The sequence below is a fragment of the Chelonia mydas genome, chromosome 5, assembly GCF_015237465.2.
Source record: "Chelonia mydas isolate rCheMyd1 chromosome 5, rCheMyd1.pri.v2, whole genome shotgun sequence".
NCBI lineage: Eukaryota > Metazoa > Chordata > Testudines > Cheloniidae > Chelonia > Chelonia mydas.
Window position 1 is genome coordinate 52,266,319 of NC_051245.2, and position 25,892 is coordinate 52,292,210.

General features: G+C 41.4%; 1 protein-coding gene and 1 long non-coding RNA gene across 4 annotated transcripts in view; one reads left to right on the forward strand and one right to left on the reverse strand.

Annotated features, from left to right (window-relative positions):
* The window catches only part of HAPLN1 (hyaluronan and proteoglycan link protein 1), an 88,983-nt gene that overhangs the window by 37,890 nt on the left and 25,201 nt on the right, over positions 1-25,892 (reverse strand). Inside the window, exons 2-3 of one of the 3 annotated variants that reach the window (XM_043547433.1) lie at positions 17,589-17,639; positions 2,372-2,495 (exon numbers count right to left, since the gene is read on the reverse strand). In XM_043547433.1, coding sequence (XP_043403368.1) covers positions 2,372-2,468 — 97 coding nt within the window. In that variant the 5' untranslated portion in view covers positions 2,469-2,495; positions 17,589-17,639. Of the gene's footprint in view, positions 1-2,371; positions 2,496-3,104; positions 3,230-17,588; positions 17,640-25,892 lie in introns of those variants that run through there. The other 2 variants (XM_027828733.3, XM_043547432.1) reach the window with 2 other exon arrangements.
* Positions 1,733-16,576, forward strand: LOC119566735. Its single transcript, XR_005225997.2, has 3 exons — positions 1,733-1,898; positions 3,874-4,006; positions 14,214-16,576. It is a non-coding gene; the product is annotated as an uncharacterized LOC119566735 (long non-coding RNA).

Consider the following 25,892-nt stretch of genomic DNA (forward strand, 5'->3'; position numbering starts at 1 on the left):
GAACATTCAATTGGTATAATCCCTAGTGCGGACACAGGTATACCAGTATAAATGTGACTATGCCAGTTTAGCGCATTCTCCTATATTTCCATTATCTTTATTCCAGTATAGTTAATAGCAGTACAGTTTTTGTGTGTAAACAAACTCATAGGAGAATAAGCTATACTAGTATAAGGCACACTAATACACATAGACATATATCCAGTTATTAGGAAGAAGGTAATAGTAATTATCTTCTTGATTACATGACGGTAATTACATGAAGGTAATAGTAATGGAGGATTCAATTATTAGAAATATAGATAGTTGGGTTTGTGATGACCAGGAGAACCTCATGGTGAATTGTCTGCCAGGTGCGACGCTTGAGGACCTCTCAAGATAGACTTATATGCAGTCCTGGGAAGAAGCCAGAGATTGTGGTACATGCAAGTGCCAATGACACAGGGACAGGTAGGAGAGAAGTCATGGAGGCCAAATTTATGCTCTTAGGTAAGAGACTGCAGTCCAGGACCTCCATGATACATTCTTAGAAATGCTACCAGTTCCACATGCAGGACCAGTTAGACAGGCAGAACTGCCTCTATACTGTGCAGTGTAGTTTTCTCTCTCACCAACAGAAATTGGCTCAATAAAATATATTATCTCACCCACCTTCTCTGTGCTCTATACTGGCTGTTCAGTTCAGGTGATGTGCAACAGCTAAATAAAGTCCCTTGATGTTGTGTATATCCGCAAGCGGGATTAGGGCATTTTCAGTGGATGACCCTCAACTGTGAAATTCACTCTCCCACATGGTCTTAGAGAACCGGAATCAGCTGACCTTCAGGGCTCATAGTAAAGATGGACTATAATAATTACTCAGGCTTTATTCTGAGGAGGTGAGTTGAGAGCAGAAGAGCTCAGATTTTGTGGGTGGGGAAGAGGTTTAGCAGATGTTTTGCCAGCTTTGAACTATTCTGCTATACCCTTTTATAGACTGAATTGATTGTATGCAGGGATACTGACAATAAGTGAATTGTGCAGCTTGAAAAATAAACTCAAACTAGTAGGTGAATAAGCAATTTTAAGAGGTGAAATTTAGGCACAGCTGCCTTTGGCTTTGTTTAAATGTTTGCTTCAGGAGTAAGGGTGATCTTCCAAAAAATAAAGAAGTACAGTGCTATGAAGCAATGAAGTATTATGATGAGAAAGGAAGACTTATACATTAATTAGACACCAATGTCAAATATAAAATTCACTTTTGGGAATGAATGCTCACTGTCTCACAGTACCATTATGTCTTCAGTTTGATTTGCATATTTCTTTGACCTTCATAGCATGAATTTCTTTATAGTGAAACCAGCTCTCAGTGATTCTTATTTGACCTTGAAGATATAAGGGCCTGGTCCTAACAAGTGCAGAGCACTTGCAACTCCCAATGACTTTCCAGGGATTTGTAAGTGCTCTGCACCTCTCGGTATCAAGCCCTACCTTGATATTTCACTTTTATAAGGAAGCTCAAATAACATAATTTGATGAGTAGAAAGAAAAAGGCACCAAACTTTTTTTTCTCTCTCTCTCTCCCTCACATATACACAGAGCAGTAAAACACCACCTTTCTTAATTCTGCAAAATTTATATGTTAGAGCTATTATCTCAGCCAGTGCTAGTAAACATATACATGAGGGAAGGCAAATCTCTGCCTGTCCTTATGGCATAAATGCCCTGGCTTTCCTCATACAGGATGACCCTCAACAAATGAAGCTGGGACTGAAAAAACAGCTGCATTATGCTGCAGCCTCAAATCCTGATACAGCTCTAAGCTTTAGGATTCGAATGAACCCAACAAGATTATGCACAGGGGCAGTATAACTCTACACATTAATTAGAGCTATGTGGAAGGACATATTTATTTTGGGGTAAGCTACTTTTTCTGATGTTTGTGTTGCCTGATTCTGATTTCATTTCACTGCCTGCCTTTCTCAGTAATAATCAGCCATTATCATAATCTGTGATGTGAAGATTTGGTATGAGCCAGCTTTAAATCATATTTATGCCACAATAAAGTAAAGGTATTTAAATCTGCTGCAGTTGCTGATTACTTTAGACTGCATTCTATTTTTTTTTTAAATATGCTGACTTTTACTCACAAATTATTGCAATTATTGACTAACTGTTGTTAAAAGTAAGCAACGCAACTTTCATTTTCCAAATTTCTTTCAGAGTATAATAATTCAATAGAACAGAAGAAAAAGGGGTCAATAGTAACAGTGTAAAAAAAAATTGTCAGTGCAGCAGTACTGAAAATTAAGGAACAATAAGCCCAACATCATCTCTCTGAGGAATATGAATGTATTGGTAATTTCTGTTGCATTCATCTGTATTTCCTTACCTTGGATGTGAATAATTCTGTCGCGCTCCAGAGCGTAGTTGCCAGTATGTTCAGCCCAGCAGATAGAAATCAGCACCAGGAAAAGCAGACTCTTCATTTTTTATAGCCAAAAGACTCTTCTTCACTGTGAGAGCATCACACACAAAAAGGCTTGTGAATTTTGGAAATCTTTAGGGTTGCACTGCACAACTTGTTACAGCCTGATCATGGGATACTGGGTCTATAAAATATTTAACCCTCTCTGCTGAAAAAGTTACAGTAGCCAGTATTTTAGACATGAAGACTGAAGCTTTTCTCATTAGAGTTACCTATATCCCGTTAAATGAAACGAGAAATCAAAGAATATTTAACTCTATCTGTGCAGAAGTGCAAATATGAATATATACAAGTACACAAACATACACAAAATAAACTACTTGGAAGACCAAAGATAAGCAATAACTGTGCTTCTAAAAATGTTTTAGTGTACTTCTGGTTTTCCCAAATTACTCCATATTGGTCTATTAATGCAAGTAACAATGATCTAATCTATAACCATACACTGTATAATACAAATAAATACAAATGAATCCTCAGCAAGTAAATGGTATTTTCATGGCTTTTGGCATTTTACTCCAGGCTGCAAGTTAGCTTAGCAAACTGGGTGTTAAGTTTACTTGATCCAAACAGAAAAGATGACAGAATATTTGTCAGACAGATCAGAAAAGGTATATTTTATTTCAGATCCACTTACCATTTTAAAGAGTGCCTAAGTATACAGTGAAATGTTGGGAACCATGCACAAAGTAGGTTAGAGTTGTATACGCTACCACTGCAGTTGCCCTGATTGATTTTTCATTCATTTCTACCTAGAATGCTGACGCACTAACTTAGTGTGCCAGGTAGGGTCTCTGCAGTCAGCAGAGCTGAGCGCTGCAGGGAAAATCTCTGCCAGCCTCAGAGTAATAATTAGGCAAATGAAGACCTGAAATAGATAACAGGGCATAAAATACCAGAGGTCTTTTGCAGGTTTAAGCTCATGTACTTTTCATAGCAATCACTATTATAACACTGGATTCTCTAAATAAAGGAACTTATTCTCAAACTTCGCCTTTCAAGAGACTAGGATTTTTTTTTAATAAATTTCAAATAATGAGAATGTTATGAATCACAACTACTTATGACATACTTAGTATATTCTTACTGAATATAGCTTACTAATAGCAAAAACACATTTTATTTCTTGTTTGATTATATCAGAGCTAGACATGAGTCTGACCTCAAACCCCAGATCCAAACACCACCACATTTAGGGGGGTGCTCACAGTCAGAACCCAGATCAAAATCTGAACTTTGCAAACAGTCTCTATCCCTAAAATACACTAGCCCCTGGATTTAAACAAATTACTCATGAACACAAAGGTGCTTCGAATCCAGATCCAAATGTGATTTGAGCCTATGTCTTGTCATATGCTAACAAGCACAAATTGAGCAATTGTGTGGCTATTTTCCCCCTATAACAGAACTTTCACGTCAGCACTGCTGCAGAATGCTGGGGACAAGAACAAGGGCAGAATGTCAACAAACAGGGGTCCAACTGTCCATGGACCCTTACCTCTGACAAAGATGAATCTTAGTGTTATCATGGATTCTAGAGTGAGTTGACTTTAAAGTTTGATTTTTGCTTTCTTTAACAATGTTTGATGCATTGGTTCAGTGATCTCTTGGATAGCCTCTGTTGGAGTGGGTCCTATGTTTCCTGGCTGAATTTTTAAAAATGCTTTTCTCTGGCGAAACCAATAGGGAAAGACAGACAGCAATGTCATGCCACCTGCCCTGCCAATTGATGACTCCCAATGTACTAATAACATTCCCTCTAATACGTACCGTGGTGAAACTGGCCCATTCCGTCAGCAGGCATTGTACAAGTTTACCACAATAGCTCTACCAAGACATGTCAGCTAACCCACTATGAGCTTTTCTTAAGCAGAAAGTACCAGTCATGCAAAATTGCATGCTTGTGGACTAAGCCAGCATTTTAATGCATGTCTTCAGAGCCAGTCTCCCCCCACCTACACAAAATAATGCTGCCAGCTATTCCGAGCTGGGAAATGGCCCATAAGGGGCGGTTGCAACCAGAACATAAATTACGAGAAACGCTGAGGCTACCTAATGTATGCTGAGAACCAGTCACACTCCTGAACCAGCTGCTATCAGGAGCACAAATATGACTCCCATTGCCATTGATGTGCTTGGTGCAGGAGCAAAGAATCAGAAATATCAGGGCCTAGATGTCCTGTAACATGAATCACTTCTCAAATTCTCCCTCTTAATCTCCCATCAGGTTGCATACCACAGTCATACTTTTTTTTCTTTTTCATGACTCTTCTCCATAATTTTTTTGGTCAGGCAGGCTTTGCACAACCGATCCTAGTGGCAGAGTGCAAGGCTAGCCTGCATATCTCAGTGGTAAGGAGCATCTTTTTCCCTCTGATACACAGTCTGACTGAATGTATAGTTAACTTCTACAACAGAGCTGCAAACTCATGAGATTACTGAAGGTGCTGAAATTTTTCTCATAACCACGTGAGAAACCGCAGGTGAGGAGGTAACTCAGGAATTAGAAGCTGAACTGCCTGCAGTCCCTACTGCTGGCCACTAGAAGCTGCTGTCTTACTTTCAGACAGCTGCATGCTCTTACCCTTCTCCAGCTTCATTATGGTGTAATAAGACTTGGGGCAATGTGATGATCCCAGTACCACCCGAGGAAGTGAAGCATGATGGGTGGGGAAGTCCCCCCCATATTGTTGTGTTTATTTCAGGTTCAGTTTGCATACTGAAACATGTGCACACGAATGGGTGTCCAGATCTTTAGATTTAAGAGTTCAAAATGCAGAAATCACACACTAGGCCCAAAATGTGATTTTAAAACAAACAAACAAAACCAAAAACCCTTGTGTATTTTATATTAATCTCTTGATTTTTTGGAAGCTCTATCTCATGATTTTTTATATGTTGAGGATGGCAGTGCTGTATCAGCTTTCTTAATGGAAATAATTTACAATAAGTCATTAAAAGGGTTTTCCCAAATGATTATGTTTAGAGGGGCTAGCCAACAAATGGTCAGTATACATGCCTTGTGCGCATGCACGCATGTGCGCACACACACACACACACACAGAGTTAGGATCTGTGTGTGTGCTTTTCCTGCTTCTGATCAAGTTTATCTCCTGCTATGGTTACCATCCCTGCCAGGCTGACTTTGCCTTTGTAATGCACTGGAATTACACCAGATCGTAGGGGGACTTTAAGATAGGTCCTGGGGGAGAATATATTAAGATGCCTTCACTAAAGATTCATCCTTCTCCCCTGAAAAAGTCATGCAGCATCTTAATCTTGGGTCTGGCTGAGCTGTGATCAATGCAGGACTAAGTTGCAGCAGGAAAAAAGTGGCTATATCCTTAGGGCTGCCGGGCGACAGTTCGACCTTCAGCATAAACTAGAGCTGCCTCAAGACTTCTCTAGTTTATCACCACCTACAATGGCCTTCAAGGTGCTGTTGTGGATATTGAGAATTTCGGAATCAAGGTGCATTCTGACCTTGCCCCTTATCATGGCCAGTGATTTGACACTCAGTGTTTTGTAGGTTTTCTATTAGCCAAAGCAATTTGCATCTTCCACTCTAGCCTCAAAAAAACAAAAAAAAACAAACAAAAATCTCAGTTTCTGCTTCTGCAGCAGTCCAGGAAGACTCCAGGGGTGAGATGATAGGTGTGAATATTTTGATATTAAAATGAATACAACTATGGCAGTCAGTGAATGTTGGGGAAAAATGATAATGGTTTTCTGGGCTCAAGAAGTTTGCACTGGTTTAGATTGTTCTAGTTTACATAATCTCTTTTTAGGGCTTTACTTTGTGTTCAGTTTATAAATTGTCTCAATTTGCTACCCCTTGGTGCAGTAGGAAATCATGATGTTCATCAACCAGAGTACATTTTGTTATATTTAAGTGGCCATTACTAATCTAGATTACTACTATCATTATTAATTGTATTTTTGGTAGCATAGTCTAAAAATCAGTAACAGACCTTTATTCAGCAATTCCACCATTTATGTAAGAAATATTGTTTGAAGATGTATTCAAACATTGTGATGTATAAAGTGCAATGTTAACTAGTTATTTTCATAGGTTTAATTTTTTTCTGAAGAGATTATGATGTGCTATTCCAAATTATTTTTTCCTTAGTGAGAGAAGAAAGTTATCATGTGATTGCAGGATGCCTGGAACACAATCATTTTACAAGGCAGTTCTCTGTCTCCATCTCTCATGATCACACCAGTGATTCTGTGTCTGCTCTATCACTCTGCCTGTATTAGACTGCAAAATGGAGGTAGAATAGCTTAAATGGCAAATCTTTTCCCTAGGTATGCACATGGAGGGGAACCTCTGTGCTTGTGTCTCACCTCACTTGTGTGATGACAGGTGGGGATCGGTGCACGATCCCCACTGCCTCAGACCCTGTGGAACCATCTCTATAGGCCTGAGGCTGCTCCTCTGGGGAAGGAGAGGAGTAGGGAGGTATGGCAAGGAGGACATTCATTACCACCCAGAATCCCATAGGAACCTCACAGTAGCAGAACTCCCACTTCATTACGTGTGTATGTGTGTGTGCCTGGGGGCTAGGCGGGCGCCAGAAGGAGGCAGAGGCAGAAGAAGGAATTGTGATAATGGCACTATGAGGAACTGGAGGAAAGCTGAAGCTCCTGGAGCTAATGCAGAAGCACAAGGTCTCTGAATGGATGGTCCTGACCTGATGTGGATTCCCCAGGGTTTGGGTCTAGACCTACTGCTTCTTCCACAAAGAATAATCTTTAGGAAACTGTATATGGGGAATCTCACAGTTTTCCTTTCCTGTAGGTTTTAGTATGGGAGTGCACGATTGACCCCCTGCATACACGTTTATCACCAGTGGGGCACCTCTTGGCTTTACATTTTTGAAGCACAGCGGCTAATAAGAAAATGTATCAGAACCCAGGCTTACTAACCAATTCCCCCCATTCCTTATGATTCCTTACTATCACTCAAGAGCTAAACTAGGCAAACTGGTCTCACTGTCCTGAACAAACTCAACAAACTTGAGTTCTGGCAGACAACTGGAGGCAGCAGGTCTAAGAACACCCTATTGCCACCCTGGAGTGTTTAATCCCAGGAAATAGCAGCCTGGGTAAATGGGACAGAGAGGCATCCCTGAGGTAGCAGTTATGACTTTCTAGATTATAACCACCCCTTAAACTATGACTGAAAGCAAATAGGAAGTCGACAGAATGCTGAGCATGGGTGTTATGTACTCATAGTGGCTCACACATACAAGCCATTGCATTCTGCTCTAACTCCTGAGTCCTTTAGCCCCCAAGTAGAGCAAGCTTCAGTATTCCTGCCTGGAGGTTACAAATGTGCTGATTGCTGTGGGAAGGTCTGCACCAGACAGGCATGGTTGCAGCCTCCTGGCCCATTGTAACGGGAGAATGCACTGCATCCCAAAGCTATTACCGGAGACTCTAAGAGCAACAATGTCTCAAAAATGATCCCAAGACCACAAGTGATTAGCAAAGCTCAGCTATATACCCCCAGTAGAAGGCATCTTCAACAAACCATGCTCAGTGCCACTTCCATCTTATCTGCTTTGAACCTAAGCCAGTTTGTTTCTACCAGTTTACACACCTCTGTCAGGCACAAGGAAAGCAGAGTGACCACAGTTTCTAGGTTTGAGTAAATACACATATGGTTCTGAGTGTCTGCTATATAGCTAATACTGCAGGACCAAACATCTCACATTGTCCCTTGTGGCTGTACACACACATTGAACAGGAAAGGTGATAAGATGGGACCCTATATGGAAAACCAGTGTTCAGTACTATCAAATGCAGATGATAGATTTAATAAAACCAACATGGATACTTCGGGGGAAAAAGAAGATTGATCTTTTGGTGAGGGGAGAGGACAAGGCTCAGAGCTGACAGATCTCAGTGATATTCCCAACTGTGTCACAAACTTCCTATGTTAGCTTGGGCATGTCAGTGCTCTTCTCTATGTCTGTGCTTCCTCCTCGTAAAATAGTAATAAGTGCCATAGAGATGCCTATTAATAAGAATAAATGCATACATTTCTCAGAGATGATTGCCAGCTACAGATAGCAACAGCACCTCAGTACTATCCCATGCCTACAACTAAACTGGTAGGTAATTGATAATGAAATAAAGATCAGCTAGAGCTGTGCCGATACCATCTTCTTAGCCCTGGTCCACACTACAAGTTTAGGTTGTATTCAGCAGCATTAGATCGATTTAACCCTGCACCCGTCCACACAACAAAGCCATTTTTGTTGACTTAATGGGCTCTTAAAATCAATTTCTGTACTCCTCCCCGATGAGGGGATTAGCACTGAAATCAACATTGCTGGGTCGAATTTGGGGTAGTGTGGATGCAATTCGACGCTATTGGCCTCCAGGAGCTATCCCGGAGTGCTCCATTGTGACCGCTCTGGACAGCACTCTCAACTCGGATGCACTGGCCAGATACACAGGGAAAGCCCTGCAAACTTTTGAATTTCATTTCCTGTTTGGCCTCAGTGGCAAGCTGCAGGTGAGTGCAGATCTCATCAGCACAGGTGACCATGGAGTTCCAGAATCGCAAAAGAGCTCCTGCATGGACCGAAGAGGAGGTACTGGATCTGATCACTGTATGGGGAGATGAATCCATGCTATCAGAACTCCATTCCAAAAGACGAAATGCCAAAATATTTGAAAAAATCTCCAAGGGCATGAAGGACAGAGGCTATAACAGGTACCTGCAGCAATGCCACGTGAAACTTAAGGAGCTCAGGCAAGCTCCTTAAGCTCCAAAAAACCAAAGAGGCAAACACCCGCTTGGGGTCAGAGCCCCAGACATGCCACTTCTATGATGAGCTGCTTGCAATTCTAGGGGGTGCTCCTACAACTACCTCACACATGTATGTGGACTCCTGCAAGGGAATCTCACACAACAGGGATGAGGATTTTGGGGAAGAGGAAGTTGATAAGGAGGGGGAGGTTGATGATAGCGCACACCAGGCAAGAGGAGAAACTGTTCTCTCTGACAGCCAGGAACTGTTTATCACCCTGGAGCCAATACGCTCCCAACCCGGGCTCCCGGACCTTCAAGGTGGAGAAGTCACCTCTGGTGAGTGTACCTTTGTAAATATAATACAGTTTAAAAGCAAGTGTGTTTAATGATTAATTTGCCCTGAAGACTTGGGATGCATTCGTGGCCAGTACAGCTACTGGAAAAGTCTGTTAACGTGTCTGGGGATGGAGCGGAAATCCTCCAGGCACATCTCAGCGAAGCTCTCCTGGAGGTACTCCCAAAGCCCGTGCAAAAGGTTTCTGGGGAGGGCAGTCTTATTGCATCCTCCATGGTAGGACACTTTACCCTGCCAGGCCAGTAGCATGTAGTCTGGAATCATTGCATAAGAAAGCATGGCAGCGTGTGGTCCCAGTGTTTGCTGGCATTCAAGCAACCTCTGTTCTTTATCTCTCTGTGTTATCCTCAGCAGAGTAATATCATTCATGGTCACCTGGTTGAAATAGGAGAATTTTATTAAGGGGACATCAGAGGTGGCCGTTCCTGCTGGGCTATTTGCCTGGGGCTGTAAAGAATTCATCCCCGCTGTTAGCCACACGGTGGGGGGAGGTGTGAAGCAATCATCCCAGAGAATTGGGGGGGTGGGGGTGGGGGGGAGGGGTTTAGTTGGGTTTGCGCTGCATGTTAACCCGAAAACCTCAGCCCCTCCTTTTAAATGGCCAGTGTGTCTTTTTCAATTTTAATCTCCCTTTTTTTCCTCCCGCAGCTGCAAATGTTTCAACGCTGCGACTAGCATCTCCAACCCAGGGGCTAGCGAAGATAAGAAGGCGAAAAAAACTCACTTGTGATGAAATGTTCTCTGAGCTCATGCAGTTCACCCAAACTGAAAGAGCCAGAAGAATGCGTGGAGGCAGACAATGGCTGAGTCCAGGAAAGCACAAAATGAACGCGAAGACAGGAGGGACGCGTGAGAGGATAGATGGCTGGAGCAACAGGAGAGGTGGCAGTAGCGTGATGAAAGGATGCAGGATGCAATGCTGAGGCTACTGGAGGATCAAACTGATATGCTCCGGCGTATGGTTGAGGTGCAGAAAAGGCACAGACTGCCACTGTAGCCCCTGTGTAATCAACCGCCCTCCTCCCCAAGTTCCATAGCCTCCTCACCCAGATGCCCAAGAAAGCGGGATGGGGGCCCTCTGGGCACCCAACCCCTCCACCCCAGAGGACTGCCCAAGCAACAAAAGGCTGGCATTCAACAAATTTTGAAGTGCAGTGTGGCCTTGTCCTTCCCTACCCCACCTGGTGCTTCCCTCCTCCCCCAACCCCACCTCCGAAAGTCGACGCTAGCCTCAGTACTGTGGACACATTCTGCAGACTTAATGCGCTTAGTGGGGGCACACACAATCAACTGTATAAAATCGCTTTCTAAAAAATCGACTTCTATAAATTTGACCTAATTTCGTAGTGTAGACATACCTTTAGTAACCTTCCCTAAAAATAGAAGGATAGAGACTGAGCAGTCAATGTCAAAGATATTAAGCAAGAGGTTTTTTTTCTAGAGCCTGTGCAGCTATACTTCCTCTTTAAGGGCAGCTGGCACCCTCTCTTCATAAAGTTAACAATCCTTCTCATCATGGTCTTTACCATTTACTGGGGCAAGGGTATTCAGGTAACAGGATACAATTCCACCAACATGTCTAAGACCTCATTTAGCAAAATTGAATGAAACTTAGCCGGAGAATTTGGTATATTTCTAACTTCTTGCCTGATACTACCCTCTCAATTGCTCGCTAAGTCAGCCTAGATCCAATCTTCGTTGCATCAAAAATAGACATAGAAATTCCTCGCCATGAGAACACCTCGCTGCGCAGCAGAGTTCAGGCCGGTCAGGATCAGCAGGCTGTCCACCACTCTGAACAGTTGGTGGGATGGGATTTTGCTGATGCTATGGCAAAGGAAAAGAATGATTGATTTGCCTCTCATAGCCACAGAATAGGAATGTCAAAATGCTCTAAACTATGATGTGGTCATTCTGAATCAAAACAAGTTTTCCACTGGCTTCTCCCTTGCCACTTCGTTAGTCTTAGATAATTTGTAAACTTGTGAGGATGTGGGACATGTAAGTGCCAGACTGCCAGTATTTGTGGATAACAAGTTGCCATAATACTCCTCTAACCATAGACAGAATAGCTCAATGAAAATGCAGAATGACTCCTCAGAGATAGCTGAAACCCCCTTTACCTCTATTGGTCCTCCAGCAAGAAGGCAGATGAATTGCTTTCAGGGTGAGGGAAATATCTCAAGTGTCTCTGCGGTGACTTAGGATAGATGAGTTTTGTCTTGCACACACGGGGACCCATATTTGACTATCATCTGAAACTGGAAGCCCACACTTAGCATAGATTAGAACTGGCTTTTTATTTTTTAATCACTGACCTATCTGGAGGCTGTTGGGTTTTTTTCTTCCAATTGTGGACCTTACAACAATGATTCATGCATTCACAGCCTTGAAGACAGATTACTAATATTTTGGGACCATCCTGGAAAATAATAACTCATAGACTCCAGCTAATAGAAAATGGTACACCATGAATATACAAGGGTTTCATGCATGAAAATCAAAGAGGATCATACTCTGCAAGCTATAGGGAAGGGATTGGCAACCTTTGGCCTGCAGCCTGCCAGGCCAGGCCAATGGGGGCTGCAGGAAGGGCAGCCAGCACATCCTTTGGCCCACACCGCTTCCCGCAGTCCCTATTGGCCTGGAACGGTGAACCGCGGCCACTGGCAGCTGCGATCGGCCGAACGTGCAGACGCTGCAGGTAAACAAACCGTTCTGGCCCGCCAGTAGCTTTCCCTGGCGGGCTGTGGGCCAAAGGTTGCCGATCCCTGCTATAGGGGCTGCCTGTAATTCAAACGTAGTTCAAGATCTATATTTAGTACATAAAGCCTTAACCTTAAACAATATTGACTCAATCTGTATAAGTTATTGTGTGGTGTCTCACCTCTCGTTAGGGTGCTTGTCCTCAGCAAATTGGAACCGATGACAGACTCGTGTTATATTTTTGAGAGGAAAGGAGTCAGGGCCTTCAGAAGTGATCCTCCTTCAAATATGACATGATATAACAGTAATTTGTGTATTATTCATATATTTGAGAGAAGCAAGGTCAAATATGACAGGGAGCCAGGAACTCTTGTGTTTTCAGCCTGGTGCTAAGATTGATTCAGAATATGGTTATGCTGCTATTTAATTGCTACTCTATTTGGACACCAAGAGCCTTGGATAGGTATCTTTTTACTAATATTTACATTAAAATAAAATAAATAAATATCTTTGGGCAAGTCATTTAGGCAAAAATGTTGGCACTTGTGCTAAAAGTGCGACACCTAAACACATATTTAGGCAACTGAATGAGTGGCCTCATTTGAAAAGGTGCTGAGCAACTACTGAAGTCAATGGAATTTGTGGGTGTTCAGCAACATTGAAAATCAGACCACTTATTTAGGCACCTAGATATAGATTTAGGGGGAGATTTTCAAAGTCACAAAGACAGTTAGATGTCCGGTGCCCACTGAAAGCCAACGGGAGCTGAGTGCCTAGCTTCCAAACTCTCCTCCCGAGGTGCCTAATTTTAGTTATCTGTGTTTCATAATATTAGATTCGTAGCACCATAGGGTAAGAAGGGACCACAAAGGTCATCTAGTCCAACCCCCTTCCAAGATGCAGGATTTGTCATTAATCTCTAAAAAAAGAAAAGGAGTACTTGTGGCACCTTAAAGACTAACAAATTTATTAGAGCATAAGCTTTCGTGAGCTACAGCTCACTTCATTGGTATGCATCTGATGAAGTGAGCTGTAGCTCACGAAAGCTTATGCTCTAATAAATTTGTTAGTCTCTAAGGTGCCACAAGTACTCCTTTTCTTTTTCCGGATACAGACTAACAAGGCTGCTACTCTGAAACCTGTCATTAATTTCTATGTCCCAGATTTCTTGTCTGGCCAATGTGGCTGAACGTTTCAAAACCTTGTGCCTAAAATTAGGCACTTAGATTTACATGTAGGTTCTTAGCAGAAGGGCCTAATTTCCAGAAGTGCTGAGTACACACTGCACCCACTGAAATCCAGTGTGAACTATGGGGTTTCCAACACCTCCAAGCTTCAGGCCACTCAGTTAAGAACCTAAATATGAATTTACCCATCTACATTTGAAAGTTTGAGCTGACAATAAATTACTTTCACCTACAGGAGAAGGAGGATTGTGAGGATTAATTCATGAATGATTGCAAAGAGCCTTGAAGAGAGTAAGCAGTATATAAGTGCTAAGCATTTTCATTGGTAACTTTTCCTCAACTGGGTACTTTCATTTCCATAGTTTGTACTATTTGTATATATTAGTTATGATATTGTCAGACACCGAGGAACCTTAAGGCATGGGATGCCTTTATAAATAGTCATTTAATATTTATTTTAAATTTAAAATTAAGGACTAGATGAGAAGGAGGAATAATAAAGAAGAATTGTGTTGCCATAGTCAATGGCTTACATTTGTATAGCATCTCTATTATTACCAATTACACTTTTAAAGGCACAAGTCATAATTCTGGCACTGTTTCTCATTAAAATGAAGCATTCATTTGACAGCCCTGGCATGCTTTATGTGTTCAGCAAGAAATAATTCCTGTATAGCTTGATGATTTCTCCCTGTGTCATTAAGTAACAGCATTCTCATCTTGTCTCCCTAGGGTTCATCTTGTATGAATATCCTTGTCTTCCAATGGCATGACAGAGAATAAAGGGGAGGATGGACAAAGAAGAAGAAGAAGAAAGGATAAAAGAGTATGACAGGAAATATGATGAGGAAGCAGCTCTTCCTTTTTTATTCAAATGCTTTTACTGTTTGTAAGCCAACATTTTGGTACATTTGTTTTTATAAGTCAATTTTCATTATACAATGATCACTATATTTTTTTCCTTCAGCTATCTCTGGTCTACGTGTCTTCATATAAGAAGAAAATGTATGGCCTGATTATGCTCTTATTTGCACTAGTGTAAATTAGGAGTAGCTCCTGGAGACACTGGATGTCAAGCTGGTGTAAGCTCAAAGAGAATAGGATTCTTGCATTTAGACTGTTAGTATTGCCTATGTAAGTGTCATGAAAGTGCAACTAAAGTAGGCATCATAACATAATCCCTCCAGATGCTCTGCTCACGGAATTCCTCAATGAGCTCAGCAGGAGTTCTACAGTAGAGTAGAAGTATGATCGGACAGGCTCATGACGTGTACTGTGACAATGCGTATATTGATGCCATAGGCAGGTATAGCTGCAAGAGACTTCCAGTGCCTGCACATTGACTGGGATTTTCAAAGGGGCCTAAGGAAGTTAGGTTCCTAACTCACATTGAAAGTTTATGGAAGCTGGTGCCTGATTCCCTCAGGTCCTTTAGAAACTGCCAGGCCTGATGTATTAAAGCATTGGCTGGGTTCTTTGTGGGCTTACATTACAACCCACTGTATTTACATGCTCATAAGTTTTGAACAAATTCTCCTTTTGGATGTGGTTATTCTCAGTCCAACTTTCCAGTCCAAACTTTCATGCTTCTTCTAAGCTGAATGTGAATTTTTGTTGGGAAGTTTACTTATAAACCACAACTGTTTGTGAATTGTCTGACAGTGAAAAATCAGATTCTTCTTCTGCTGTGAAAAAGATTTAAAGGTTTAGTTTTTATGCCTGGTGGGAGGGTACTTATCCAAAGCAGGAGAAGGAGAGGGAAGAGACTAAGGATTTGATCCAAAGCTCCCTGAAGTGAACAGAAAGATTCCCATTGATTTCACTGGCTTTGGATCAGGCCCTATGGGAGTGTTTCTCAAAATGTGAGTCAGGACTCCAAATGGGGTTGTGCCATCAGCAGATGGGTTCATGGTGATCCCTAGTCTATGAAGGATGCCATTTTGTTCTGCATAGCATGAACTCACATGTATGGTGTGTGTGTGTGAGGTCATGATGCAAGGAGGATGGCATTTTGCTCTACAAAATGGCATCCTCCATGTGGTGTGACATTGTACATACGCTGTGTGTACTGTCGTACTATGTGTAGGATGCCATTTTGCTCTTCAAAATGGTGTCATCCATGCTGTCTGAGGTTCTGGCAGGAAATACTTCATTAAAATGGGCTCATGCCAGCAAAAATTTGAGAGCCCCTGAGGTATGGGTAGGGAGGATGTGGGACTGATGGCAAAGGAGGGAGAGAAGAAACTCAACTCACATCATTCACCTTCAATGTACTGTGTTCATCTTAAGGGTTCTAAGGATTAAAGCAGATATGTAACTGCTTAACTATAGGCCATATACCTAGATCCAGCTGAGCTTTGTTAGGCACAAGAACCAGGGTGGCAAGCGAAAGATCACTTTAAGCCACCTTTCTGGTTTCCTGATTCTTGGCCTGAATGGGAGCTGAACTGATCTGCAGCATAATTTGGAGCAGCCTAAGGGCTGCTCTAACTTACACTGGCTAGAGCATCCTTTCAGGACCTCTCCTTTGGCTGGGAAACACCTCCATACAGTGTAATATGGTTCCACCCCTCAAACTTCCTGTGATGTTTTCACCTACATACAAACACTCCTTCTTCCCCCCTCCCCTTCCTGACTGAGCAGGGCAGAGAGCAGGTGGCAAAGACTTACAAGTTTTACGAGGCCCAGGTCTTGCATAGTTTCCATCAGGAAAAAGGACTATTAATAGCTGGGAAAAATAATTTTCCATATTAAAAAAAAAACCACTTTCCTTTGCTGCAAAATAAAACAGAAGTTTCCTTTCTGGAGACATGCCAGAAATCTATGCACTCAAGAGAAATTAGTGACAAGCAGGAACATACACACTCTCTATATATACACGTGCATAAAGATGTGCTGCCAAACATACTGAAGAATAGCAGCTCGTAGCAAGAAATTATTTCATAGACAGCTCAGTCTTCTAAAGAAATAGTAACGGTAATGCAATAAATCTGCTGCAAAACATATTTAAAAGTGTGTATTTCTTTAAACTGCTGTACACGTTGCATGGGCAAATTTCTATTGAATCATCACTTAAATAAACATTTTAATTTGACAAACATACATGTGTTCATGAAACATCTGCTTCTTACTGCCGTGATACATAGTTTCATTTGGACATACCACAATAAGAATTATATGTGTACATCTGAATGAAAGCCACATATGGATTAACTGTAAAACACAATCTGATGTTCTTTTGACAGTATTTTTTCACTGAAACTACAATAAAATATACTTTCTACTGAGATCTGTTACTGTAAAGGGAAGAAAGGATAGTCCAGAGGCTATGACATGAGCCTAGAACTTGTGTTCCTGCTCTGCTACGGATTTGCTCTGCTTTAGACTTTCTGTGAGATTTTGGGCAAGTCACTTAGATTCTCTGGGCCTCAGTTCAGAACCCATAAAATGGGGATAACAGTGCTTTCCTACCTCCAGGAGTGTTCTGAGGATAAATAGATTAAAGACTGTGAGGTGCTCCAATACTGTGTTTATGGGAGAGGGGGATATAAGTAACTAAGATAGATGAAAGGGAAGGGGGACTTTTCCACATCAATTATAACTAAAAACAGCAGATTTTGTTTTTCCTGAGGCACCATGCAGTGTGTGTGTGTGTGTGTGTGTGTGTGTGTGTGTGTATACATATATTTCTTCAGAAAAAACATTTTCTTTAATTTTTAATATGTTTTCATCAGGATGTAGGGAGATGGATATTGAGAAATATTCTGGAAAACATGAGTCATATAATTGTTTAGTTAAGTTTTCTTTTGATAAATTATGTTGAAAACAGATAAAGAATATTGCTGAGAACATGGATTTCTGACAAATAGTCTTCATTTGCCTAAAAGTAAAAAAAATCCTTTCAAAGTCTATTGCTAAACTTTGTTTCTTCAGTATCGTGTACAAATTAATATTTTAACAGTTCCAACAGCATAAACATCTCATGAGAATATCATGAAATCATCATCATACAGCCTGAAAGCAATTCTGTGATCTAATTCAATATTTCTTGTAAAGTAAGTATCAGACTCATGGAATTACTATAAAAATAAAACTTAGCTGACTTACAGATATGGTAACAGGCAGGTAACTTCCACAGACTCTCCAGTCAGTCAGAATCTGCAAAGATGCAGATGATCAGGCTATGATATCCCAAACTGTGAATGACTAGCTCAGATATTATAGATGTAGACAGATTGCAATTATAATTCTATAGTTTGATATAGTTAACTCAAGGTAAAGGCCTTGATTACAGTAGGATAATTAATCCTCACTAAAAGCAGAAACTTTCTCTGTTTCTCCTTTTGTTGCAGTCCCAAACTCTTCTGACTGTCATAAATAAGACATGTTCCAAGATGCAGAATCAGGTTGCGTATTACTCCATATCCTATTTCAAAACATGATTTTATCCACTATTCAGACTCATTGGTTAAAAAGTAACAAAGGCATTAGGTATTCTATGTAAGCTTTCCTAAAACACTTGCAATCTTTCAGCTGATGTTTACTCTTTGTTCAATGAAATTTGAAACACTTTTACCTACTGTGCTTGGATTACCTATGGATGTTGGAATACACATGATGCCATCATTTACAAGTCTTTTAAAAGATGCAGGATCATTGCTTTCTCTTAGAATTAGTCTCCTGAAAGTATACATCAACAGTTTAAGGCTGGCTTGCAAACCTTTGTAACTTTACTAAATAGACTTGATACTGGAGGTGGGAGTGTTGTTATTCCTGATTCAAACAAGTAAATATCTGCAAGATACAAATGAACACAGGCACACATGGCTGGTCTAATGGTTTGGCTCTTGCAATGGAAGATTTGCATAAATTATGCTCAAAGCATGATGATGCATCTTACATTGCTTCTGAGACCACCACTAATGATATGCATAGAACAGAATAGGGTTGCCAACTTTCTAATCACACAAAAATGAACAGTCATGACCCCCCACTCCTCCGAAGACCTCACCCGTGCCATGAGTCCCCACCTCCCGCTCACTCCATCTCCCCTCACTCCGTCAGTCACTCTCCCCCACCCTCCCTCATTTTCATCAGGTTAGGGCAGGGCTTTGGGGTGTGGGAGGGGGTGAGGCATCTGGCTGGAGGTGTGGGCTCTGGGGTGGGACCAGGGATGAGGAGTTTAGGGTGCAGGAGGGGGCTCAGAGCTGGGGCAGGGGGTTAAGGTGCAGGGGGGGTGAGGGCTCTAGCTGGGGGTGCAGGTTCTGGGGTGTGGCTTGCGATGAGGTATTTGATGGGCAGGGGAAGCTCTGGGCTGGGACTGAGGGGTTCACAGTGTGGGAGAGGGCTCAGGGCTGGGGCAGGGGTTGGGGTGCAGGAGGCAGCTCTGGACTGGGGCTGAGGGGTTCGGAGTGTGGGAGGGGGCTCAGCACTGGGGCAGGGGGTTGAGGTGTGGGAGGCTCCAGCAGGGGGTGTGGGCTCTGGGGTGGGGCCAGGATGAGGAGTTTAGGGTGCAGGAGGGGACGCAGAGCTGAGACGGGGGTTGGAGTGCAGGAGGGGGTGCGAGCTCTGGGAGGGAGTTTGGGTGCAGAGGGGGCTTATGGCTGGTGCAGGGGGTTAAGATGTGGGTTCTGGTGTGGGGCTTGGGGTGAGGTGTTTGAGGTGCAGGAAGGGGCTCTGGGCTGGGGATGAGGGGTTTACAGTGTGTGGGGGGCTCAGGGTTGGGATAGGGGTTGGGGTGCAAGAGGGGTGAGGGCTCTGGGAGGGAATTAGAGTATGGTAGGGGGTTCAGGGTGTGGGCTCTGACCAGCAGCGCTTACTTCAGGTGGCTTCCAGAAGCGGCCGGCATGTCCGGCTCCTAGGTAGAGGGGCCAGGGTGCTCTGCGCACTGCCTGCGCCCGCAGGCGCCACCCCCACAGCTCCCATTGCCCACAGTTCCTGGCCAGTGGGAGCTGCAGAGCCGGAGCTGAGGGCAGGGGTAGCTCATGGAGTCCCTGTGGCCGCCCCTGTGCTAAGAGCCAGACATGCCAGCCACTTCCGGGAGCTGCACAGAGCCAGGGCAAGCAGAGAGCCTGCCTTAGCCCCTCTGCACTGCCGACCGGAGTTTTAGCGGCTCGGTCAGCAGTGCTGACCGGAGCCGCCAGGGTCCCTTTTTGAACAGGCATTCAGGTCGAAAACTGGATGCCTGGCAACCCTAGAACTGCAATACAAAATCTTCATAAACTGTCTGTCTTCCTAGCTATAGATATGCACAATAGCTTTACTGACTTGGGGATCTAGGATGGTTTTAAAAGGAAAGGAAAACAGCAGCCCAAAGTGAAAGGGTGGGAAGCTTACCACTATCAGACTACTCAAACTAACTTACATCCTTTGTCATTGCCTTGAAAAGGTAGATACACAGAATGTCTTAGGTCAAGGACAAGCGAGAAATACTGTGAAAGTTCTGACTCATCAAACCCTCCCCACACACACACACTATTTTTATAGAGGATTAATATAAGATTTATGGGTAATTTCTCAATGAATAGAAAAATGCAGAATTAAGGTTAATTAAAGAATGTGTAGCCATTTGATAATGCCATAATAAGATACCTTGGGAAGTAAAACTCTCTAACTTGCTTAAACAAAATAGAATACAAAAACCATAGCTCACGTTGTCTAGTACAAAAGCAAAGTTATAGCACCATTTAGCTTCAGTGTGAAATATTGTCAAGGTTACTGAAGTGTGGCTGGGAAAATCTATATTCAGGAACCCCCTTGTTTCTGTGTTACAAAAATAAGTGCCGCTATAATGATCCACCAGGAAATGGAATATGTGGGAAGCCACAGAAAGCACAGAGTTGAGGGGAACTCACCATCTGACAGAGAGATTGGGAGAACAATAGTCAAAAGCCATGCTGTAAGTTGTGGTGTGTGGCTCCAAACTGATGATTTTTAGGATGGATGCCATGGGTAATTGGAGTTTCCTGAATAACAATGTCATTTATTTCAGATGCCAGTAATATCTGCTGTCCTTGAGCTAAAGGTAGGTTAAGAACATAAGAATGGCCATATTGGGTCAAACCGAAGGTCCATCCAGCCCAGTATCCTGTCTACCAACAGTGGCCAATGCTAGGTGCCCCAGAGGGAGTGAACCTAACAGGTAATGATCAAGTGATCTCTCTCCTGCCATCCATCTCCACCCTCTGACAAACAGTAGCTAGGGACCCCATTCCTTACACATCCTGGCTAATGGCCATTACTGGATTTAGCCTCCATGAATTTATCCATTTCTCTTTTAAACCCTGTTATAGTCCTAGCCTTCACAACCTCCTCAGGCAAGGAATTCCACAGGTTGACTGTGTGCTGTGTGACGAAATTCCTTTTATTTGTTTTAAACCTGATGTCCATTAATTTCATTTGATGCCCATAGTATTTATATTATGGGAACAAGTAAATAACTTTTCCCTATTCACTTTCTCCACACCACTAACGATTTTAGTTACCTCTATCATATCCCCCCTTAATCTCCTCTTTTTCAAGCTGAAAAGTCCTAGCCTCTTTAATCTCTCCTCATAGGGGACCCGTTCCAAATCCCTAATCATTTGAGTTACCCTTTTCTGAACCTTTTCTAATGCCAGTATATCTTTTTTGAGATGAGGGGACCACATCTGTTTGCAGTATTCAAGATGTGGGCATACCATGGATTTATATAAGGGCAATCAGATATTCTCCGTCTTATTCTCTATCCCTTTTTTAATGATTCCTAACATCCTGTTTGTTTTTTTGATCGCCGCTGCACACTGCGTGGACGTCTTCAGAGAACTATCCATGATGACTCCAAGATCTTTCTCCTGATTAGTTGTAGCTAAATTAGCCCCCATCATATTGTATGTATAGATGGGGTTATTTTTTCCAATGTGCATTACTTTACATTTATCCACATTAAATTTCATTTGCCATTTTGTTGCCCAATCGCTTAGTTTTGTGAGATCTTTTTGAAGTTCTTCATAGTCTGCTTTGGTCTTAACTATCTTGAGCAGTTTAGTATCATCTGCAAACTTTGCCACCTCACTGTTTACCCCTTTCTCCAGATCATTTATGAATAAGTTGAATAGGATTGGTCCTACGACTGGCCCTTGGGGAACACCACTAGTTATCTCTCTCCATTCTGAAAATTTACCATTTATTTCTACCCTTTGTTCCCTGTCTTTTAACCAGTTCTCAATCCATGAAAGGATCTACCCTCTTATCCCATGGCAACTTAATTTACGTAAGAGCCTTTGGTGAGGGACCCTGTCAAAGGCTTTCTGGAAATCTAAGTACACTATGTCCACTGGATCCCCCCTTGTCCACATGTTTGTTGAACCCTTCAAAGAACTCTAATAGGTTAGTAAAACAGGCTAAGGATTGAAATAATTGATTAGGTTAAGGATTGAAATGCTTATTGTTCTTTGGGTTACAAAGCTGTGTAGATTTCTGAAAAGCAGGGCTTTGGAGCAGTGGAGTTGCAGGTTTTTGTACGGAGCTGGAGCGGAGCCGGAGCACAGAAAATCTTGACTGCTCCACTGCTCCGGTTTTTTTTTTCATTTTCAGTCCAAAATGAATGATATTTAGCAAGAAAGTCCTAAAGGTGCCAAAAAGTTTCAGATGGTATAACAATTGATATTAACACCTACTTTACCACTTTACGTAATATGTCACAGTTATTCGCACTTTGGCCGAAATCAAGATTTAATGTACAGATACAAAATTACAAAGTTTTTTGGAGATATGTTTTATTAAAGAATCAGATAATGATCAGACATCCGGCAACACTACAGACTACCCCCACCCTTGCGCCAAGGTTAGGCGAGTACGTACTCGCATAGATTAGTTAGATTGGTATGTGTTGATACTTCTTTTGTAAGGGTTCATCAACGAGACGCGCTGAGTGCTGTGATTACGGAAAAGTGTGACGCAAGACGCAACATTTAAGATATCACAAATGGGTATATTGCAAAAAAAATAATGTTTTTGTTTATTGATATATTAAGATATCGCAAGAAATATTAACCACTTAAGCTCATTTCTCACATGGACTCCCGTTACCAGTACATTTGTTCATTTATACATGCTCCTGTATCACTCTGGTGGACTTATTTTATATGTCATCTGTTCAATGGTCTTTTGGTAGCATTGTTTGTAATTTTAAATTTACTGAAAAAGTCGCATGCAGCAGGCATATAAATATACAGTAAACATTTTTGCATAAATTAGGAGCGATTTTTGTGATATATCCAGAGTGACTGGAAAATGTTCAACACAATCCTTAGGTCATTTTAAGAAAAAACGTTTCTGTGAACATGGGTCCTAAAATTCTTCCTAAGGGAGCTACAGTCCCTTCAAGGAGGTGATAAAAGTTAATTTCTGATTAATATCTCAAAAATGCTTTAATATAAAGTAATGAAATTATGTCAGTGTCTTAGTGTTAATATGTGCTAGCAGATTACATTATCCAAAATTATTTAAACCATAGGCGTCCCAAACTGGTGGTTGGTCATTTTTATTTCATATTTCAAGAAAGTCTTGTCATCGACTGCCCCTGGCTACAAGTGTAATATTATGTTCCATAATAAGTTAATAAATTTGGGTTATTATTTATTATTACATTTAAAATTTATGGTTCCAAAGTTGAAAAATAAGTAATAAGTAAAATTGTTTGTATCATTCTAAGCATCTAAGCAGATTAAAATTTTTAAACAGTTTTCTCAGAAATGGTTAATTATAAAAAATAAATTAAGAGTACCATTTTAATGCATGTTCCAGCATTAAATCAAATTCCAGGGTTGTATCTGTTAAATAGTCAAAGATTTAAAAAATATTAAATAAAATTTGCCCAGTCCCCCCAGTTCACGACACCTGTAGTTTAAATAATTTTATTTGAATGATAGAACATTGGAAATAAACTTTAATGGGAAAGCAGCTTCAAATTGCAAGCACAGTCCTTTTAGTAAAGAGGGACAAATTTTCAGAAATATGTTTTTCCTTCATCAGGCTGGAAACAGTATACAAGATAAAACCTGTTATTTGCTCTATCTTGTATAATCTATTCAGGCTGATGAAGCGAAAACATATTTCCGAAAATTTGATCTCTTTACTAAAAGGACTGTGCTTGCAATTTGAAGCCACTTTCCCGTTAAAGTTTATTTTCAACCTTGTAACATGTAGCCTCGTTACTTCCCAACAATTAATGTTGTAGAACAGAGATAATACGTACTAACACTACGGCACAAACCAAATTTCATTGATATATCTATATTAAAGCGTTTCTGAGATAAAATATTGTGAATATTTTACAGCAAAATTTCATAAGAAAAACTAACTTGCAATTTATAAATAAAATTTTACATTCATTATGTATATTAAAAATACTTCTTACTTCATTAAAACTGCAAGAAACATGTTAAAATGTTAAAATATACTTTAATAATAATAATAATAATAATAGTAAAAAGAAAATGCAATCATTTTTGTCCAGAAAATCCAAAATAAATTCGAAGTACCTTAAGTGGTTAAGATATCACAAGCAGGTACATTATAAAAAAATGTAATGCTTTTGTTCATTGCTTGTTGAAGATCATAACAAGAAACATTTGGATATGGTAGCAGCGCAATAAGATTTGGCCATGGCTTCAAAAAAAAAAAAAAAAAAAATCTGCCCCTCATGATTGATAGCCGATTTACAGAAAAGGATCTCAATGACATCTTTACTTTTGAATTTGAAAAGCCCAAATCTGGGCTTTTGGGAAAAGCAAAGAAGAAATCGGCAACATGCAAGGTGGAAAAGGAAGTGAATGGTGAGCTCAAACCATGTAGCTTCAAGACAAGTGAAGCAAGTGCCGTGAAAAGTTTCACGCCTTTGGCGGCATGTAAAATGTAACCATCCTGAAAACTATGCGGCTCTGGTTACAAAAAAGGACCAGGAAGGCAAAACAGAAAGCTGATGTGGCTAAACAATATTCATCTGGCTCTTTGAAAACTCCTGGAGAAAAGATTTTTTGCAGAGCTTCATCTGAAGAGAAACCCAAAACTGAGGAAACAAAACTTGACTCATGTTTGAAGTCCTCAAAGGTTACAGTCACCATGGATGCCAATACTTTCCATGAAGGGCTGATGGAAATGGTTTGTTTGAGTTTGACACCGCTCACTACCTTCAGGCTAAAGAACAAAGAATTCCAAAAAATTGCAGGTGAAATGGGTCGGCAGCTTGGCGTTTCGACGGGCACGATGTGGTTCATCATTTAGTTGTCAGCACAGCTGAGTCTGGTTGCGAAGAGCTCAAGACAGCTTTGGAGCAAAAATTGTGCTACCTGAAAATGGATGTGGCAACCCATGGAAACAGCAATTTCCTTGCAATCAATGCTCAGTACTATGAAGAAGGAAAAGATAAAGCTGTGGTAAAAACCTTGGACATAATCGACACTGAAGGGCATCACAATTCTTAGTACGTGAAAAGTCAAGCAAAAGCTATTTTAGAAAATTTGGGATCAGTGAAATGCAAGTGCTGAGCATCTGTGTTGACAATCCAGCAAACATGATGTGTGCCGTCAAAAATTTCAGCGAGGACAATGAAACCATTTCTACCTCTGAGAACAGGGATACGGACAGAACTGAAGCTATTTTGCCTGATGAAGGAACTAAAGGAATGGATGAAATCAAACTCAACATGGATGCTGCTGTGCAATAGGTTAATGACCCGAGCCTCATACTTCCAACATGGCTTCATGAGGACAACTCAAAAGTCCAACTGATGAGGTGTGGTATTCACACTCTTCAGTTGGCAATCTGGGATGGACTGAACAAAGAACATGCGAAGAAATTTCTGGCAAAAATTCAACAAGTCGTTGTCAAACTACAAACCCCAAGTATTGGAAGTGTTCTGCTTGATCTACATGGGTAACTCAATCATTGGATACTGTGACTCGCTGAGGTTCAGCATTTGCAATGATTGATCAGCTTCTCAGTTTTTGGCTGCTGCTAGAACAAGAGAACTCAAGTTAAGAAAAGCTGAATGGGACGAAGTGAAGAACCTGCGAGACCTCTTGGCAAAGCCAAACCAAACAACCATGAATCTTCAAGCTGTCAATATAACCCCGGGAGTTTTAATGAAGGAATGGCGAAAAGTGTCAAAATTCTTGCAAGAAAGTGGTGGAAAAATTGCAGAAGGAATTCTATCCTCCATGCAGAAACGCGAAGAGAAGCTTTTTGACAATATTCATTTCCTTGCTGGAGTTTATGTTGACCCAAGGTATCAGACTCTTCTTACCTCAAGGGAAATACCAAAGGCAAAGGAAGGGCTCCTTGATATTGCTCGACGACTCGAAAAACAAAATCTATTGCTACATTTGAACTTGGCGAAAGAGGTTGAAGAAAATGCAACACAACAAAAGG